Source organism: Labrus mixtus, chromosome 12, assembly GCF_963584025.1.
Source record: "Labrus mixtus chromosome 12, fLabMix1.1, whole genome shotgun sequence".
Lineage (NCBI taxonomy): Eukaryota > Metazoa > Chordata > Actinopteri > Labriformes > Labridae > Labrus > Labrus mixtus.
Window position 1 is genome coordinate 3,030,884 of NC_083623.1, and position 21,012 is coordinate 3,051,895.

The following is a 21,012-nucleotide window of genomic DNA, read 5'->3' on the forward strand; positions in this document are numbered from 1 at the left end:
GGCAAATAACCAGCATACAAGGCTCAAAGTAACAGCTCTTCCTGGTTGTTTACAGAGCTCGGAAAACGGTTGGATGTGGTCTTTGAAGTAGCAACTGATTAAAGAAATTTAAACCTGCTCGGGGAAACACAAAAGTACAGTTACCACCAAGAAGCCTCTCAGAAAGATCCCCCCAAAGAAAGAGTGACTTTTCCTTGTTATGTCTTTAAAATCAAGGATTCCAAATAGTGTAGTGGACCTAAAGCACATTTTACAAGCTGTACAAACACATAGAAGTACACTTCCTGTTGACTTTTTTTTAACTGACTCATGATGCATTTCAAATGATGCTGCAAATATTATGAAACAATTTCTTATTTTCAGCAAAGGGATGCTGAGCGGTGCAGTCCAAAACTGACCTCTTGTTCCTTTTGTTTTCTTCCAGGCCGATGTGTTTCGTCAAGCAGCTGGAGATCCCTCAGTACGGCTACAAAAACAACGTTCCCACCAGCACGCCGAGGTCCAACCTGGCTAAGGAGCTGGAAAAATACTCAAAGACCAGCTACGACTACAGCGGCTACGACGGCCAGCATGGCGGCTACGGAAAGAGAGGCCCGACAACCAAGTCCCACCACGGACGAGACACGTCACCCAAGGGATATGATGGTAAAATTACGACCTTTGTTCTAGAAGGAGGTGTGATTTTCTTTGTGGGGGCTCACTGATGGAAAGAATAATTATGTCACAGAGTATCAAGTACACTGGAATTTCAACAAGTAGGAAGTCAAATCACTTGAAAAACATCCATCCATCCATCCATCCGTTATGTTTCGCTCATCCGGGGTCAGGTCGCGGTCGGCAGCAGGCTAAGCAAGTTGCCCCAGACGTCCCTTTCCCCCGGCACTGGGGGATCCCAAAGGCGCGCCCAAGCTATAGGATATTTAATCCCTTTAGCGATCTCTGGTTCTACCCCCGGGGTCTCCTTCCATTTTGGTGTGACTGGAAGACCTCCAGAGGGTGGCATCCAGATCAGATGCCCGGACGTCCCTCAATTGGCTCCTTTGGTTGGGAAGGAGCAGCGACTCTACCCGGAGCTCCTTCCAAATGTCCGAACTCCTCCCTCTCATCTCTAAGCTCAGACACCCCTCAGAGGAAACTCATATCAGCCGCTTGTATCTACGATCTCGTTCGTCCGGTCACTACCCACAGCTCATGACCATAGGTGATAGTTGGGATGGAGATTGAGCGGTAAATCGAGAGCTTTGGCTCAACGCCTGCATTACTTCCAGCGCTGAACCAGTCCGTCTGTCAATCTTGCGATCCACCAGAATATGATTATTTATGGGCCTACCTGTATGTTTTGTCATTGACCCCCAAATCCTTTAACTGTGTCAAACTTTTAAAAACATTTAAATGACTTGCATTTAATCATTAGCAAGTCTGGCAAATGTATTTTTTATTCCAAATTTGTGTATCTCTTGAATAAGGGATGCCAAATGGCGAACTGAAAGCACCAGAATCTGACCTTTTGGGGGATGTCCTGTAAGTTAAAAGGCTTTCTTAAACATCTTTCAGCCATTATTTACAGCCTGTTTGGACACAGTGGGGATGCAAAATGGTTGATATGAAAAATGGAGATTCCTTCAACTGTGGCAAACTTTTAAAAACATTTAAATGACAAAAACAGGTGGATGAAAACAGACATCCTGCTACTCATTTGTCTTTTTAAGGATATAAACTTGCAAGAAAAAGCCTCTATAGGGGACTTGTGTTCATTATCCTATCCTAGGCAGAACATTTTGTGCTTGACGATAAAAGCTCGACAACACACACACACATGCAAAAACACACACACTCACACATGCTCAGTATACTCGGTGTATTCTCTTTGTTAGAGAGCTGAAAAGCGCCGGTGTTTTCCGCCTCTCCACATGGCTAGAGTGAGAGCCGAGCAGAGTTATGGAAATGCCAAAGCTAAGAGCCTGCCTCCTCTGAGCGGAGGACGGAGGGGATGGAGAGAGGGAGGGAGGGGAGGAGGTGCAGATGGAGGGATTGTGAAAACGGGAGAGAGATAATGGAGGCGAGCCCTGCTTCTTTGGCTGGGAGCCATTAGTGAGACGCAGGCAAGAGGGAGGTTTTTTAGACGAGGTGTCTGCGCTCCCCTTCATCACGACTCCCTCCCTCCGTCAGCTTCACTGCCGAGCCTCGATTCAACCACCACAGCAGCAGCAGCATACAATCATTACCACTTTCTCCCCCCTCTCATTGTCCATGCACTTCAGTCTCTTTTTTATTCTCTTATTTTTTGCTTCGACTCTTTTTGCCTCCTTTTGTTTTGTATTTTTTCGTTCTCGTTCAAAATCTCATGAAAAGACCAGATCCTGCAGTGCTTTTAGTCGGAGTATAGTCTCCTCTACTCTGTATGCCGTTCACCGTATTGATACAAGCGGCCAAGTTTCTGACGTCACGCTCAGTGCAGGGGCTCAAATGCTTCAAGCAAAACGATAACAGGCTTCTTCTTTGTTCCAAATGAAATCAATGAATGAAATGAAATGAAAGGATTTATTTTTACTTTCCTACTTTGGGATTCATCATCACCAAAACAACATATTTGATAGCGGCTGTGGCTCAGTTGGTAGAGTCGGTCGTCTTCTAACCGGAAGGTCGAAGGTTCAATCCCCGGCTCCTGCAGCCACATGTCCGATGTGTCCTCGGGCAAGACACTTAACCCCAAGTTGCTCCCTCTGCTTGGTTGGTGGTGTATGAATGGGATTAGTTACTTCTGATGGACTCTTTACTCAGCAGCCTCTACCATCAGTGGTCAGAAGACTAGAAAAGTCCATTAGCTACCTCTGACATGGGGGACGCCAGAAGCCTAGTGGTTGGTGCGTGCGCCCCAACGTATAGAGGCTGTGGTCCTTCAGGCGTCCAGGATCAAATCTGACCTGTGGCTCCTTTCCCACATGTTGTTCCCCACTCTCTCTCGCTTCCTGATTTCCGACTCTGTCCACTCTTCTGTCTCTACATAAAGATATGGAAAGCCCCAAAATCAGCTTCCACTAGCATTAGCATTTAGCTACTTTGGCTAACATTTCCAAAGCTGAAAGTTGTGCCTCTCCCAATGTGCCCTTGAGTACAATCAATTGTTATATTAGCTAAGAAGTGGTTAATAGCTTTCAGGAAACCTTAGCATATAGCTACATCACTGTAAACTACAAATCTAGGCCTCTCTTTTTATATCCTTTTAGAATATCAATGCTTATATAATCTATAAAACTGACTCAATTCTGATGTTACACTGGCTTTGACTCAAAGAGTAAAAATAGCTGAGATAGTGCCTTTTACTGTTGCTGTGTTTTTGTGCAGCCATTACAAAGAGCTGCTAACCAAACGACAGGCTGGGAGCTGAGGCGGGTTTTAAGCCTCTCAACAAACCGTTACACAGCGCCCACCTGTCAATCAGGTCAGCTACGTGCCTAGTTATGGATAACACGTATCGTTCAGAAAATCAAAACAGAGCCGTTTAAAAATATTCACCCCCTGCACAGTATTTAGTTTTTTGTATCAGACTTTGTTTTGCCTGTGGTGTGTATGTGACTTCCAGTGTTCCTGCAGCCAGGCCTCTAGTGGACACTCGGTGAACTGCAGGATTTTGCACTTCCACATTGGCTTCATTTTTCAACATCAGAGGTTACCGCTTGATATCTATAAGTGGCATTGTCACCGTCGTCTTTTGACATATATCCTCAAATATGTAATTTGAATACAAAATTCAGGCGTTCCTAAAGTAGCCCCCCCCCCCTGCAGGTTTTTAAAAACTTTACTTATACTGAAAGATGTGCTGCATTTATTGGGGACTACTAGTGCTTTGAGTTTTGAGGCATCAGGATGGTGTGTGTGTGTGTGTGTGTGTGTGTGTGTGTGTGTGTGTGTGTGTGTGTGTGTGTGTGTGTGTGTGTGTGTGTGTGTGTGTGTGTGTGATTAGGTCTGAATAAACGTGTTGTGTGTTCATGGTGTATAAAGGAATATGTCACCCAGTGAGACGGCCAGACTCAATGATGTGTTGTTAATAGTTTTTAAAACAACAATGGCTCTCTGGGGCACAGACTCAGATGATAACTCGGGCTTTGCAGACAGTATTTGTTCATTGGCTTGATTAATTGATGTTTTTTTGTGTTAATTCAGAAAGTCCCCACTCTTCCACTTTCTATCACTCCTCGTCAGTCTGTCTGGTTTTTGCATATTTTAAAAGCAACCAAACTTCTGTTTGTATTTTTGATCCTCCGTAACAATCCATCTGCTGCTCAGTTTGGCCGAACGCCAGCATCAATCTAATAAATCAAACACGCTTATGTGTGTGTGTGTGTGTGTGTGTGTGTGTGTGTGTGTGTGTGTGTGTGTGTGTGTGTGTGTGTGTGTACCTCCCCACAGCCAAGCGCTACTGTAAGACGTCGAGCCCGGCCAGCAGCACGACCAGCAGTTACGCTCCCAGCAGCAGCAGCAGCCTGAGCTGTGGAGGAGGAGGCGGAGGAGGGGGAGGAGGCGGGGGAGGGGGAGGAGGAGGAGGAGGGAGCAGCGCCAGCAGCACCTGCAGTAAGAGCAGCTTCGACTACACCCACGACATGGAGGCGGCGCACATGGCTGCCACGGCCATCCTGAACCTGTCGACGAGGTGCAGGGAGCTCCCACACGCTCTGGGAGGGAAACCCCAGGACCTGCTGACACAGGTAGACTGACGCACCAACACGGCAACACCTGCTTTTAGACACTTTGTACACTAAATGGTAGGAGGGAAGAAAGAGTGCACTATTTATCATGCCTTTCTTTGGATATACTTTACATAACTTATAGTTCTAAGGTCATGTTGAGTCTCTTTTTGTTTTGTTGATCTTCCTCCTGGATGGATGATGGATAGAAATACAGTTCATCTTATCCTGTTTTAAGGTTGTCAACATGTTTTATAACCAGATACTTTCCAATAACGCGTTTTAAAACATTAAAATCTCCAGTAATTTTTTGATTCATCGTTTCAAAAAGGACCAAAGCTTTTAAAAAATCACTCCAGATCTTCAGTCACATCAATAAAAAAGTGCAACAAGCGAGAAAAAGTAAGCAGAGAAAAGTTGGTAGCATTTCATTACCGGAACATGGCCGACAATTTAGACAATGTGCCTGCAATCTTTTTTTAAATAAAACACAACAAGTGAGCTAATATTTGGTGTTGAGGACTTGTATTTGGAGCTCTCTGGAAAGGCTTGGGTGTGTGAAGTTTCTTGTTCTAAATCCACTCTGATCCTGTATTTGATCATGTCTATAAACCCCTCTATTTCAGCCCTGCTCAGAACAGGCTGTTTCTGTGTCTGTACCTTTAAATATGTAAATGAGCTGTGTCTGACCACGCCCCCTCTCTGGAAGGTTCTTGGGTATACTCGGTCTTTCTCGCTCCATGTCCTATTGTTTACGGTGAGAAAGCAGACTCAGAGGGCAGAACAAACACCTAGCTGTGGGAGTGTCACCCACCTGGGGGAGGGGCTACTGCCCTTTGTGATGTCATGAAGGGAACATCTCCAAACGGCCTGTTTGAGCACACATTTTCTGAAAAGTGGAGCAGGCAGAAGACGGAGAGGATGGACTTTTCTCATCATTTGTAGACAGACTAGAGACACATATTAGTGTTAAGAGAAACGTGTTCAGGAGTATATAATATGTGACCTTTAATATAAGTTATAATAAATTGTACCCATCTCGGTAACTCTTGAGATCTGGGAACATTGTGAACATTCATGACAGACGGTCAGAAAACGTTCAAATCCAAAGTTCAAAGTTCTCTGTTTGAAACATCGGTCACAGTTTGCTGAATCACTAACCCTAACCTCTGAATCCAATGTGTGAGATAATGTGAATAAACTACTTTTTTTTCCCATGTTTCCAGATCTCAGCAGTCAACTTGGTGAGTACAAAATTATTATTACAAAAACAACATCACTGACACGTAAAGCTGTGATAGATTAACCCTTTGCTTCGTGCTGGAAATCGAGCTGGAGTCAATCTAAAAGTTTGACCCTTTTTCAAAAGCAGGGAGCAGGCGAGACAGATACTGATGTGATAGTTGATAGTTAAGACGTTTTAGTGACGTCAAGCGCCTGGAGGAGACGTCTTGAGATGACATCAAATCAACCTGTGTTACAAATATCATACATGTACTTTGTCTCACAGTTATTGGTCCTGGAGCTTGCTAGGCTGTTTTCATATCTGCTGTATCCCTATACCTGTTAATCTTTCCCTAACCGTCACTAACCATCAGAGTCCTGTGGGTGACATGGACGACAGCGGTGGGGTGGATGTTAACGGTCAGCCCGGGGGTCCGGAGGGCAGCGGGACGGTGTTGACCCCTCTGCAGCCGATGTCGCCCCAGCGTCAGGCTCTGCTCAGCAGCCGCTGCTACCAGCTGAGCGACACAGACTGCTGGGACCTGCCCGTCGATTACACCAAGATCAAACGCCTGGGGGACGAGCAGGACCACAAAGAGGTACCTGGAAGGTCTACTTCACGTTCTACAGTTTGCATTCAACACACAACAGACCTCACTCAGTTTAACTCTCACTCTCAAGCAAACTTAAAATAAAAAGGATGACGTCGAGGCTGGCGAGGACTCATGGGAGTGATTCTCTCTGCTGCTGTTATGAGCGGTTAACAGTTCAGAGTTTACATGCATTATTTTTGATCAGAAGTCATGCAGACTGTCAGAACGTTTAAACCTAAAGTAATTTGTAATTTGGAATTTATTTCAAGGATAGCCCCTTGAGATGCATCATCTCATTTTCAAGGGGGTCCTTACAAAACATAAATTAATCATCATAATACAAAATCAAAATAAAAGGTAAATCCAAAACATAATACCAAACATTTAAACACAGAGACACCCACACCACAAACACACACACACTCACATTCACTCACACTTAATGCTCCCCCAAGCCTAGCCACCCACCAACCAGCCAGTATTACACAATCACAAAAAATATATATACTGTATATATAATAATAATAATAATAATAATAATAAAAAAAAGAGAAAAAGAAAGGAAAACCTCTGCATATATAAATGCGTACACACTATACAGTACTTACACACATAGTGTACGCAACATTAAGGCACAAGGTACAGAACAGTACATACATGTAGATATGAGGTACACGAGTGCAAGCAAGAGGAGAGCAGGTCCAGACAAACTAAGTCCAACAGAGAAAGAAAATCAAAAGCAAGAGCAGGATGTTTGACAATGAGTAAGTAGAGATGATTTAAAGATATGGAAAGAGGTGATAGATCTAAGTGAGCGAGGTAGGTTATTCCAGTCTGATGGAGCTTTAAATTTAAATGCACGGCGACCAATTTCTTTCTTGATTCTTGGTGTGAAGAAAAATAAATGATCAGTATGCCTTAGGCTATACTGTGAACTGAAAGGGATTAGAAATTGAAAGTGCCTCAGCAGTTTGCAGATTTACATCAACTGGCAACATCTGGTGTTGAAAAATGAAGCCGATGCGTAAGTGCAGTTCCTCAAGTGTCCACTAGAGGCTGGCTCCAGGAACACTGGAAGTCACATACACACCACAAGTGAAAAAGAGGTTTTTACAGCATTAATAAACATGTTTATGTCTGATTAGTTTTTGTCTTCATGGGAACACACTGTACAGGGTTGATTTTTTTTACAACGGCTATATTTTGATTTTGAAAACGTTATGTGTTATCCATAGTTAGGGGTGTAGCTAGCATGATTGACAGGTGGGCGTGATGTAACAGTTCATCAAGAGGTTTAAAACCCACCTCAGCTCCAGCTCTCAGCCTGTCGTTAGGTCGACTGAAAGTTAGACTGAGACAGGATTTCCAACATGGCGGCTGCTGCAGATGAGCCTCCAGCGCCCCCTGCAGGAACAGATGGCTGACGTCACTCAGGCTTCAAACATTCATATTTACAGTCTGTGATTCACACTGACAAACAGGAGGCAATCTTTGGAGGTCATACCAGGTCAAAGTGTCCAAAAGTTCAGCAACATGCAGGCGTTGGCAGAGAGAGAAATCCTTTAATGCCACCTTCAACATCTCATTTAGAAATAAAAACATTTAATAAGTCACATGAAAAGGCAGAGCTTAATCACATCTGAATGTTTATCACGCTGCACACTCTCATTAGGAGTTTAAAAACACCTCATTTGATATTTCCTCACTGTGTCCCCTAATTAACTCAACTCAGGATAATTGGAAGCATGGAATTGAGAGATTTAAGGAACCCTGAGTTCACATTTTTAAGTTTTTTTTTTTTTAAAACTCAGATTAAGATGTGGTTAAGAGTTTAGAAGCCATTCAGAGGGATGTTGTCCGCTCGTGCACCGCAGAGAAGAAGCAGCGTAGTGAAGTTGTGGACTTGTTTTTGCGAGGGCGTACGACTGGTTGCCTGCACGCATAAATTTTGCATCACTTTGCATACTTAAAAAGGCAGATTTGTGAATTTGGTACGCGCCATGTGTGTGTGTGTGTGTGTGTGTGTGTGTGTTTGTACATATTTACCTTCTAAAACAGAAGGCATCAAAAAAAATGTACAGAATAACGGAGCTCTGCCAAAGTTGTGACTCACAGCTCAGATCAGATATTCAGCCTCCAGCTGCTAAATAATAAAGATCAGTGCAAAGAGAAGAAATGAGACTGATTCTGCAGTGACATGCACTCTTTGTTTTTCATTCTGATTTTTAGAAAGGTGTGAAATACCTCTCTGCAGTGGACTTTACCTGCATTCACTTTAAACCTTTTTATGTGTTTTTATGGAGCACTTCCTCCTCTCTTTGGGCCTGGTGCACACATGATGTTAGAAACTCTCGTCATTTGTCCCTTATCATTGATTTTAACACATTTATTATAATTAATTCTTACCTGGGGCTTCACGGAGCCCCGTCCCCTCACAGCGAGGAGGTTCCTGGTTTGAACTGTGCTCTCTATGTTCAAAAGTATAACACTGAATACTGTGGTGAGTTGGTGAGTTGTACTCTCGGGTAGGATGGCGTGCTTTGGTGACCACGCAGAAAATCATTCAAATGAGACTCACTTCTCACTCATCGTCATCATTTGCATATTAATCTGAAACGTTTTCAGAAGCACAGCGTCTCTTCAGCGGGACGCACTGCATCGTGGGAATGTTAGGAAGGGAGTGGACTCATTGCATTGTGGGAGTTTTTTAGGAGCAACACACAGTGAAAAAGTTCTCTTCATGTAAACAAGACTTTTAAGACGAAGACGCGGTCACAGTGCGTCACAAAGACATGAAATGAAGTTGACAACATGAGGTCATGTTTAAAGAAAAAGAAGACAAAAATGAAATATGATAGAAAATAATACAAAAACAGACGAGTAAGGCCCAAAGGGAGACTTTCAAAATACTTCTTTTAAAATCCCTTTACCATAATGAATGGTGATAATTAGTTATAACAAACAAAAGCAAACACAAAAAGGAGGAATGTGCGTCATTTCCATTTGCAGTGCAGTAAATACAAAACAGATTGATTACATCTGCACATCTGTTCTTTAATCTAAATCCTCCTAACTCACTCAGTGACGAACAGACGTTCAAATGTTTCACTGACTTGTTGACAAACAACCAGACAGGAGGCAGAAGACGAGTGAAAAGTGAAGCAGTGTTTTTAGTTCTGATGTCTGCAGACATGACGGATGAACGCAGCGGAACAACTTCCCTTCAGAGGTTGAAACGCTGAAAAGAAAAAGTCGAGTTTGTTTAGCACGATTAAAAAACATCCTCAGCTGACCGAAGAGCTGTACAGACGAGGCGTAAAGACAACAACAGCAGCAAAGAAAGAAAGAAAGGGAAATATACAGTACTGTGCAAAAGTTTTAGGCAGGTGTGAAAAAATGCTGTAAACTAAGAATGCTTTCAAAAATATAAATAATGATTGTTTATTTTTATCAATTTACAAAATGCAAAGTGAGCGAACAAAAGAAAAATCTAAATCACATCAATATTTGGTGTTACTACCCTTTGCCTTCAAACCAGCATCAATTATTATAGGTACACTTGCAAAACTCAGGGATTTTGTAGGATTGTAGTCAGGTGTATGATCAACCAATTATACTAAACAGGTGCTAATGCTCATCAATGTCACATGTAGGTTGAAACACAGTCATTAACTGAAACAGGAACAGCTGTGTAGGAGGCTTAAAACTGGGTGAGGAACAGCCAAACTCTGCTACCAAGGTGAGGTTGTGGAAGACAGTTTCATGTCAGGTCATACACTATGGCAAGACTGAGCACAGCAACAAGACACAAGGTAGTTACACTGCATCAGCAAGGTCTCTCCCACACAAATATTTCAAAGCAGACTGGTGTTTCAAGATGTGCTGTTCAAGCTCTTTTGAAAAAGCACAAAGAAACGGGCAACGTTGTGGATCGTAGACGCAGTGGTCGGCCAAGGAACCTTAGTGCAGCAGATGAAAAACACATCAAGCTTATTTCCCTTCGAAATCGGAAGATGTCCAGCAGTGCCATCAGCTCTGAACTGGCAGAAACCCACCCATCTACTGTCCGGAGAAGTCTGGCCAGAAGTGGTCTTCATGGAAGAGTTGCAGCCAAAAAGCCATACCTCCAACATGGAAACAAGGCCAAGCGACTCAACTATGCACGAAAACATAGGAACTGGGGTGCAGAAAAATGGCAGCAGGTGCTCAGGACTGATGAGTCAAAATTTGAAATATTTGGCTGTAGCAGAAGGCAGTTTGTTCGCCGAAGGGCTGGAGAGCGGTACAATAATGAGTGTCTGCAGGCAACAGTGAAGCATGGTGGAGGTTCCTTGCAAGTTTGGGGCTGCATTTCTACAAATGGAGTTGGAGATTTGGTCAGGATTAGTGGTATCCTCAATGCTGAGAAATACAGGCAGATACTTATCCATCATGCAATACCATCAGGGAGGCGTATAATTGGCCCCAAATTTATTCTGCAGCAGGACAACGACCCCAAACATACAGCCAAGGTCATTAAGAACTATCTTCAGCGTAAAGAAGAACAAGAAGTCCTGGAAGTGATGGCATGGCCCCCACAGAGCCCTGATCTCAACATCATCGAGTGTGTCTGGGATTACATGAAGAGACAGAAGGATTTGAGGAAGCCTACATCCACAGAAGATCTGTGGTTAGTTCTCCAAGATGTTTGGAACAACCTACCAGCCGAGTTCCTTCAAAAACTGTGTGCAAGTGTACCTAGAAGAATTGATGCTGTCTTGAAGGCAAGACAAATAAGACCAAATATTGATTTGATTTAGATTTCTCTTCTGTTCATTCACTGCATTTTGTTAATTGATGAAAATAAACTATTAACACTTCCATTTTTGAAAGCATTCTTAGTTTACAGCATTTTTTCATACCTGCCTAAAACTTTTGCACAGTACTGTATATTTAGATTTAGATTTTTTTCAAAGGCCGGGGTAAAAAGCTTTGAATTGAATGAGTTAGCGCCGCTGATGATTCCACGGGCACGGTCGCCCCCTGAGGTTACGCTGAGCTCGAGGGACGACATGGAGAGGCCGCTCAGAGGAGCTATATGTTTATCAAAAATCTCCCAGACATGTTGGACAGGCGGCTCTGAGTTCTGCAGAGACATTTCATCACTGAGAATCATTTCCATGTTGGAATCGATTTGTCAGTTTCACTGAAGTTAAAAACTTCCCTCTTGTTTTCTGTAAGTGACAGAGCACATGCAGTTCCTTTTGCAGCAGACTCGGTGCGCCCCCGTGTGGTCAGAAGCAGCACCTGCGTTCAGCTCTGTGGGTGAACGCTCCAGGAGAGCCGGAGCGTGCTGCATTAAGATGCTGAATTACTGCCCTGATACATAAGTAAAACATGATAGATCATCTGCACGCTTTAGAAGTCCTCACAGATCTGATATCACACAGAGCAGACCATGCAGCAAATTGCTACGTTTGCCTGGTTGGATTTAAGGCGCTGAAGTGAAAGGTTTTAATCAGGAGAGTAATTGCATTTGTTAATGAAGCACGACGTGGTGGAGGAGGAGGGGGGGGGGGGGGCTGGGGCCCTGAGCTCGCCCGGCTGATGGGATTTTCTGCAGACAGTCCTGTGAACGGTTTGTGCTCCCCACTGAGGATGTGTGATGTGAGGACTGCAGAGCGGACTGCAGCACACACACACACACACACACACACACACACACACACACACACACACACACACACACACACACACACACACACACACACACACACACACACAAACAGCTCCTGTCTGCTTTGTCTGACTGCTGCAGAAACCTTTTTTTAAGCAATGCTGATTTGTTTTACCAACCCATTATCATGAGTCTAATCGATCTCATTCTCCAGAGGGGTCATGCTGGGAGCAGCAGGAAGAGTCTAGACTCACCTCCTGCTGCTTTTACAGATGCTACACAGGAGACGAATATAGGAAACTTTAACGTAAAGCAGCTTTATCCTTGTGGTTCTTTTCGGGTTTAGAATAATGTCTACATCATACTAATAACTTTAGACCTTACAAACTACCTCAAAGTCATGAAATAGTGCGTTGAGTCCAACCTTTAGTTTGTCTCAGATCAAGAAAAACATAATCTTAAAACAAAGAATGGAGACATTAGCAGAGTATCTTGTTGTGTGAATGTGTGATCATGGAGCCCGTAGTGACGTGCTGTAGTCTGCTTATTTCTCGTCCTTACACCAGAGCGACGAGCTGGACCCCTTCCAGGAGCTGCTGGACGAGCAGCGCTACCCGACCGAGGTCTCCATGCCGAGCCCCAAACACCACAAGTACTCGCCGTGCAAGGAGGGCAAGAAGGAGCTCATCACGTAAGAGACGCTCGAAAAACCTTCGACGACTCAACACTGACACAGACGGCGTCGATCAACACACAGAGCAGATTTGACTTTAAAGGAAGAATGTGCCACATTTTACACTGAAATATATCAGATATCAAGTATATCTGAGTGACTGTCTACAGCGAGTGAGAAGCTCGAGTCCCGCTGGCTGTGTTGTTGTCAGAGCCGTGTTTACATGGACGGGACGGCCGGCTCCTCCCCTTGTGTATAAAAGCTGTTTTAGTCAAGAACTAGAGAGAAGAAGAAGAACATACTCACTGATTATTTGGATGTTAGTAAGAGTTTTTAGATCACGCTCATTCTGTGTCAGTTTACATGAAATGTGAAGCTACGAGCTAACTAAAGAGCGCTAACATTAGCATGCTAACACAACAATGTGAAGCTACGAGCTAACTAAAGAGCGCTAACATTAGCATGCTAACACAACAATGCAGGACACAGGGGATTGCAGCTCGAGCTAAGAACAGATTTTCTCCGCTGCTTGCGCTTAATGGTGCTTAATTATGGAGCGTTCTAATTGATAACTCCTTCATGTGAACGTGAGTGTAGAGGGGTTGGAGGTGTGTCTCTGGAGGAGGGCGGAGGCTGCAGTATGGAGGAGGCGTGGCCAAACAGCAGTTTGTTTTGGTTTCATGCTGGTGCTCAAGGGCAACATCTACAAAAAGTCACATATTCTTCCTTTAATTTACAACAATTTAAAAAACAAATCCGTCAGTAAGAGTAAGAGGATCAAATGAAGAGCCGTGCAGATTTAGAACAAAGGCAGGAAAACCACAAGAATAAAAAAGTACTCTTTATAATATGATGGGGTCTTAAAACACACAAAATGATCTTGAACATTTTGACTGATGCTCCCTTTGTGTCTGTTTCCCTCCTGCAGGTTGTCGAGCTGCCAGCTGGCCGACAAGAGCATCCGCGGGATGATGACGACCAACTCCCAAGAGCTCAAGTGAGTCTGCAGAGTCAGGATGGTTTTTGGCCGCAGGTAACACGACTTTAATAAAAACAAAACAGGTCTGAGCCGACTGGAGAGGAGAACAAGTTCAAATGAGGGTCAAGTCCAAGATTAAAAACTACAAAACAGTGCTCTCAAAGCAGTCTTATACTAACACGTCTGTCCCTCAGGTGTCCGACCCCGGGCTGCGATGGATCCGGACACATCACAGGGAACTACGCCTCCCACAGGAGGTACAGTGACCACGCTCCTAAACCGACAACGTCTGCTGCCACACATGAGACCCAAACCAAACTATGCAACACTTCATTTCATGTGTCTGTTAAAGTTTGTCTTCTGTCCTGCAGTCTGTCTGGTTGTCCACGAGCCAAAAAGAGCGGCATCAAAATCCTGCACAGCAAAGAGGACAAAGACGACCAGGAGCCAATCAAGTAAGATTGAACTTTCATGTAACGCCTTTAAAGGTGACATATTCTCCTCCTCTTTTTCAGTTTAAATAAGTCTCAGAGCTCCTCAAAACATGTGTGTGAAGTTTCTTGTTCTAAATCCACTCTGATCCTGTATTTGATCATGTCTATAAACTCCTCTATTTCAGCCCTGCTCAGAACAGGCTGTTTCTGTGTCTGTACCTTTAAATATGTGAATGAGCTGTGTCTGACCACGCCCCCTCTCTGGAAGGGCTTGTTACTCGGTCTTTCTCGCTCCATGTCCTATTGTTTACGGTGAGAAGGCAGACTCAGAGGGCAGAACAAACACCTAGCTGTGGGAGTGTCACCCACCTGGGGGAGGGGCTACTGCCCTTTGTGATGTCATGAAGGGAACATCTCCAAACGGCCTGTTTGAGCACACATTTTCTGAAAAGTGGAGCAGGAAGAAGACGGAGAGGATGGACTTTTCTCATCATTGGGGGTTTGTAGACAGACTAGAGACACATGTTAGAGTTAGAGAAACATGGTGAAGTGTAATTTGCACAATATGCGATATTTAATTTAATATGAGTACTTCTTCAGTGCTGGTTGTCAATTAATTTTCAACCTGTTGATGAAAATGTTGTGTCAGCAAAAATGTTCAGTCACTGTTTTTAAAATGCAAATGTTGAAAAATGAGTTTCTGTAACTTTTCTTAGCCTGGATCCATATTAAGTGTAACCTAAATATAGAGCTCGTAGCAGGTCTGCTGAGGTAACGGCCCTGTGTCGATTCTCTTGACATATTCATACCGCCTCTCTGACTCTTGAACGCCGCCTGTCTAAGCTGACCTTTGTAACTTTAGGAAAGAATATTTTAAGAGAGGAGCCGTGGTCAGACCTCCACTTCAACCCACGCTCCCTGCAGGCCCGAGAGCAGCAAAGGTTAGCAGGAGTGAGCGGTTGACATTTTGTTAAAGCAGAGCCGTAATGTTAAGCCAATACGACCTTGTGAATAATCTAAAGTTCAGCCGGTGTCAGTCCGCGGCCAGCTGTTGCTGCCACCGCTGCTCCATCCGCCATCATCATTAACAGAAAAAATGATAATTAATCTTAACCTGAGCTCGGCTGGGGAACGAGCCTGACGACGCTCGGCTCATTTTAATCAGCTCAAATGTCACAGGGAAGGTCGTTAAGGGACACTGGAGGAGGAGGGGGGGGGGGGGGGGGCGAGGAGGTTAAGAGGTGTTATCTGCTGAGTTAGCAGTGTTCATCCTGTTCAGGGTTACAACACTGTGGCCTCGAGTCACAGACCACGGAGGGGAGGACGGGGGAAGAAGCTGAGGTGAGGCGTGATGGATACAATATAAAAATATGCACCAGGGACCAACATGGTGGCTGAGTTGTAAAGGCCCTGACACACCAATGACCTTTTTTTGGGCCGATTCGACATGTTGAATCGTCGTCGGCGGTCGATGAGAGGAGTCTCTCTGATTGGCTGTTGTGAGTTTTCATTTCTCTCCAGCTCTCCTCTCAGGTTCAGTAAAGCCCCTTGAGCACGCCGCTGTAGTCTCCATGCTTTCACCCATTAGTGCGGTTTCTGCTTATTTGTCTCCTCCGCCTCTTCTTTTCTTTTTCCACTAAAAGACCAAGAACTGACAACGCCAGCGCCATTTTCTACTTTTTATCAGACATTATTCTCCATTAGTAGACGACCTATAATACGAGTTGTGACCGACAGCGGTGTGAAAATGATCTTCTGGTATCATAACAAACGGACTACCGCCCCCTGCTGGCGTGGAGAGTTATTTCCTCTCATGTGGTGATTGGCTGTCGGCTGTAGTCTTTGCGGTGTGTTCAAGTGCAACTTTTTGGCCGAGACGTGAGGCGACGCCTTCATCCCCACTAGTTCTTTGCCGTCTGCTTGGTGTGTCAGGGCCTTACAAAAGACCTAAATCTGCAATTTTCCTCCTTAAAAGCGGTAACGGTATGAACATCAAACATCTCTTAAAGGTTGTGGTTTGTCAAGTTTAGTATCTGAAAACAACATGCACGACTTAATTTGAGATAACATTTAGATTTTTCTTTGTCAAGTTGAATAAACGTGGTCATTCATGTCAGAACTGCCGGGTTATGGAGTGTGTCGATGCTCCCTCACTTCTTTAACTACTACAGTGTGGGTTGAGATTGTTGGTACATGAAAAAGCAGACAGAGTGACACCTCTTTGTCTGCTGTTCCTCTCAGGTGTCCGGTGCCTGGCTGTGACGGACAGGGTCATGTGACGGGGAAGTACGCCTCCCATCGCAGTGCGTCGGGCTGCCCCCTGGCGGCAAAGAGGCAGAAGGACAGCTACGTCAACGGCTCGCAGTTCGTCTGGAAATCCGGGAAGACTGACGGGATGACCTGCCCGACCCCAGGCTGCGACGGCTCGGGACACGTCAGCGGGAGCTTCCTGACCCATCGGAGGTGGGCGTGGCTCTGTGTCACTCTGTTTCAACTCTATCAAAGTTTCATTTTTGCACGTTGAATTAAGTGTTTTGATTGTGATTTAAAGTAGGGCTGTCAGCGTTTACGCATTAAAAGCTGTGCGATTAAGGTCAGAAATTAATGCATTTTGTCCCTTTAGACACACCGTAGTTAAAGGTCCAATCAGTGAGATGTGTAGAGACTGAAATGATAAAGGTACCTTACTATCTGATCAGACATTAAGGAAACATGTTGAAGTGCTCTGCTTCTCTGACAACAATGCAGCAGCCAGTATGTCCTCCTTCTAACTTTAGATTCTGCTCCTGAATGCTCTGGATTTGTTTGGACCAGAGAAGGTAGGCGCTTTTAAGACCCCCCCCCCCACACGGCCGTTTTGGACGCCCCTCAGTTTGGCAGATATGAGAGCAGTTATCAGGTCAACAGGTGTTGCAGTGATGGAAGCGGGCAAGAGAAGTGGTTCAGATAGAAGTGATTGTACCCGACCTAAAAAGCCTCTGCATGTTTCTAATAAGCTCCACGAGCAGAAACGTGCTCAAACTAGGATCAATATTGGAGATGCTTTTGAAAAATGGAGAGAGGTTAGAACACAGAAAGGTTTACAGACCCATGCAGAGCTGGATAAACACTGAAGCTTCAGAGTCCACCACATGGTGACCTGAGTGAGCATCAACTCTAGAGAGGGGGGGGGGGAGACTGCTCTCTATGATGTTTTGACTTTGGACTGCAGTACCCATTTTAAACACTAGGTGTCAGAGTTACTGCTCCTTTATGACTGTACAAAAAAAAGCATAAAAACTGTTTTGAATTGCAAAATAATGGCATCTCAAACATCTGATTTGAATGTGATCAATCACGATTACCAAAGTAATTCTGTGATTAATTGTGCTTAAAAAAACAAAAGTCTTTGACAGCCCTAATTTAAAGATTTCCACAGCTTGTGTTTCAATTCTTTGTTAAAATATAATCATCTCGTAATGTGCTCAAAATATCCAGCAGCGTTTATATCGTTTGTGTGTGTTTGATTTCAGTCTCTCCGGGTGTCCTCGTGCCACCTCGGCTATGAAGAAGGCGAGGATGAGCAGCATGGACATGTTGACAATCAAGCAAAGAGCAAGCAAAGGTCAGAGCTGAAACCCCAAAACTTCACAAAAATCAAAAGAATCACTTCTCTGAACCATAACTGAATAATGTTTTTTGTTTTGTTTCAGGCATCGAAAATGATGAAGAAATCAAACAGCTGGATGAAGAAATCAAAGATTTGAACGAGTCCAACACTGAAGTGGAATCAGACATGATCAAACTGAGGACACAAGTAAGACATTTGTGTTTACTGTTACAGATTAAAAAAAAACACTTTTTAGATGAGTGGAGCTTAAATTAAGAGCAATGAGACATTTTGACCAGAAATTAGACAAATATACATATATATGGGGGACGTCTCTGATTGGTAGACAATGATTGAGGATTTAAATGTTTTGGCTTTAACATTTTTAAACAAACAACATCACCTGCCTCCTGAGAAGCCACTAGAAGAATGTGATTGCAGTAACCAGGTTCAACCTGTAGAGGGCAGTCACTAAACATATTTCTAACAATATGTGGAATTTAAAGAATACTTAATGCTTGTGTGCAGATGTTAACAGCTGGAAAAAAAAGAGGGCTGGGGGTCTACTTACTCCTTATAAGTATGATGATGTCTTGGTTGATGTTTTGGTCTGGTAGATCACAACCATGGAGACCAACCTGAAGTCCATCGAGGAGGAGAACAAGGTGATCGAACAGCAGAACGACTCGCTGCTGCACGAGCTGGCCAACCTCAGCCAGTCGCTCATCAACAGCTTAGCAAACATCCAGCTTCCACACATGGTAAGAAAAGAGTCCACTGACCTTCATGAAATGGACTTTTACACTTTTAAAGAGAACCTTCAAAATGTAGAAACACTTAGAAGGAAACCTTTTCAACCCTGAACCCGTCCAAGAGCAGCAACAGAAATGTCCTTAAGGCTTTAATGTTTTTAGAAATCTTTCTTTCTTTGGTTGAAGTTCGACAATCTGCATCACTGATCCTGAAGAAGTTACTTCATAGACGTGTCATATTTCTTAGAATTTGTCTTTAAATTTTAGTTTGGTGTGCATGAAAATGTATTCAGCCGCAGATGTACTAGAATGTTTTTTTTAGAAACGTTTGTGGATGAGTGATGTATTTTTAAACGTTTTGCAGGATTTTGTTGAACTTTTTCCAGGTGTAGAGCTGCTGATTCAGGACACAACTCCTTTACGTAGTTTTCATTTTTCTTATTGAGATTTACTTGAATAAAGGGAAATATTAAACACACTGAGTTAAAGCAGACCTAACGTTCCCCACAGAGGGCAGCACAAGTTAACTTTTGTAACCTAGCAACAATGAGCACCGGTGACAAGCGCTCTGACACTGAGGTCGGGGTGCTTCAAGCTCAAAAAGCGCTGTCAATGGACACAGGCCTTATTTCTGTTTATATGATTTTAACAGTTTGAATTTTTGGGATCAGATGTCTGATTCTTATTTAAGGTGTTAAATCAGTTTTTTCTTTGATTTGAATCGTTCAAAAGTCTTTGTGGGTCAGTAAGACTTTATACAATCTGATGCCAGCTAACATCTGCCAACGATATCACTCCAGGGAGGTGTCACAGTCGTCTCCAAACTTTTCTGTAGGGACACTCAGGTTTCTTCTTCATCTGCTTCTTTCTGTTTGCCACCTTCTCTTTTTTTCTTCCTGCCAGCGTTCTTCTTCTTCTGTGCCTTACAACGCATCACCAAGTTTCAGAAGGAAAACAGCCCTGTCTTTTTTTTTTTTTTGGTTTCAGTTTGAGTGAAGTGCTCATGGCTGTTTTGGTATCATGTCGTCTCAGTGTAGAAAGAAGACTGGGGCTAATTGGATAATCTCTCTTTGAACAGTAAAAACACAAGACGCTTGATAACTGGACTCTCGGCTTCCAATCCCACTAGTTGCATGTGGGATTACTTCATCACGCTAACAAGAGAAATGTCCGTCTTATCAGGGAATTTGACTTCAATCTCACCTGAAACAAGCTCAACATTTTGTCTGACACACTGAAAACTGTGGGTAGAAGTCTTGTTTCTAGAAAACTACCAAATATCATTGTAGGCTCTGTTCACACTGACGTAACAGTTTTGTGTATGGTATAGGATATTAGCTTTATAGCACTGTGTGAACAAAACATTTGCATAATATTGCGATTAAATACAAAAATGGCTTCAAGTCGTTTGCTTCCAATTTGCGCCAACTTGAAGAAATTAGTTTGCATTTCGTATCCCTGTTTTCCAACTTGGAAGCTACAGAGTCAGAGGGAAATGACTTGCTAAGACGGACGTTGTTCCCTTTTCTCCTCGGTGTACTTTTCGAAGCCTCGGGTACCACAACAGGGCTAATAGACTTCTCTGTACACCCTCTCCTGTAGAGACCGCCGCCACAGAAAGAGGCCCCAGTAAAGCATAACTGCTGTTTGCAGATACCTCCCAGAGTAAGAGATCCATTTATCCTTTATCCAATTATCCTTCTCTTCTGCACTGTCATCCTCCCCTTCCCTATATCTCCCCTTTAGCCCACTGTGGCGTCCGCACATCACGACTGTCCTGGAGTACTTCAGATTTCAAGAATTTAACTCAGACATCCAAGAAAAAATGAAATAATTCTTAAGGAAATAATTGAGCTCAGCCATTTAATATTACAAAAGTAGCTGGATGAAATAATATAAATCTTTGAAAGTCCTCCCAATGGCCAAAAAATGTAAGAAGCTGAGTTACAGGAGTTGACCTCGATTTTCTATTCCTACTATTAGCGAAATAGTGGAGGAAACGTGAAACTCTTTAGAGATGCAGGCAGTACAAACATAAAATGATGGCACAGGACCAAACGTAGACTCAACTACAGGAAAGGTGAAAGATTTATTTGGTTTTTAAGATAAAATGAGTCCATCTGTGGTTCTATTTATAAGAAAACTGGCCTGAAAAGGGCAAAGAAGCTAAAAAGAAGTGGGCCCAAAATGAGCCTTGGGGTACGCCACATGCAAAACTTTTTGTGCTGGTTCAGAAAACCAAATAAACCAAACCTTGCAGTAAAAACTGAATTACCATAGATGCCAGAATACAAGATAGAATACATAGTCTGTTTTGAAGGTCTGCCAGAGGGGGAAAAAAAGGATTTAGCGCTCTTCCTGCATGACGATTTCCATCGCGTTCAGTAAAGTCTGCAGCGTACAGTAAAATCTGCAGCGTACAGTAAA

General features: G+C 43.6%; 1 protein-coding gene across 5 annotated transcripts in view; it reads left to right on the forward strand.

Annotated features, from left to right (window-relative positions):
- myt1la (myelin transcription factor 1-like, a) overlaps positions 1-21,012 on the forward strand; it is an 81,099-nt gene that overhangs the window by 57,370 nt on the left and 2,717 nt on the right. For 2 of the 5 annotated variants that reach the window (XM_061051532.1, XM_061051528.1), the window contains exons 12-24: positions 425-645; positions 4,411-4,706; positions 5,912-5,929; positions 6,284-6,508; positions 12,698-12,849; positions 13,760-13,828; positions 14,005-14,067; positions 14,182-14,265; positions 16,486-16,713; positions 17,757-17,848; positions 17,937-18,040; positions 18,451-18,594; positions 20,188-20,250. In XM_061051532.1, coding sequence (XP_060907515.1) covers positions 425-645; positions 4,411-4,706; positions 5,912-5,929; positions 6,284-6,508; positions 12,698-12,849; positions 13,760-13,828; positions 14,005-14,067; positions 14,182-14,265; positions 16,486-16,713; positions 17,757-17,848; positions 17,937-18,040; positions 18,451-18,594; positions 20,188-20,250 — 1,759 coding nt within the window. The remainder of the gene's footprint in view (positions 1-424; positions 646-4,410; positions 4,707-5,911; positions 5,930-6,283; positions 6,509-12,697; positions 12,850-13,759; positions 13,829-14,004; positions 14,068-14,181; positions 14,266-16,485; positions 16,714-17,756; positions 17,849-17,936; positions 18,041-18,450; positions 18,595-20,187; positions 20,251-21,012) is intronic. The other 3 variants (XM_061051529.1, XM_061051530.1, XM_061051531.1) reach the window with 3 other exon arrangements.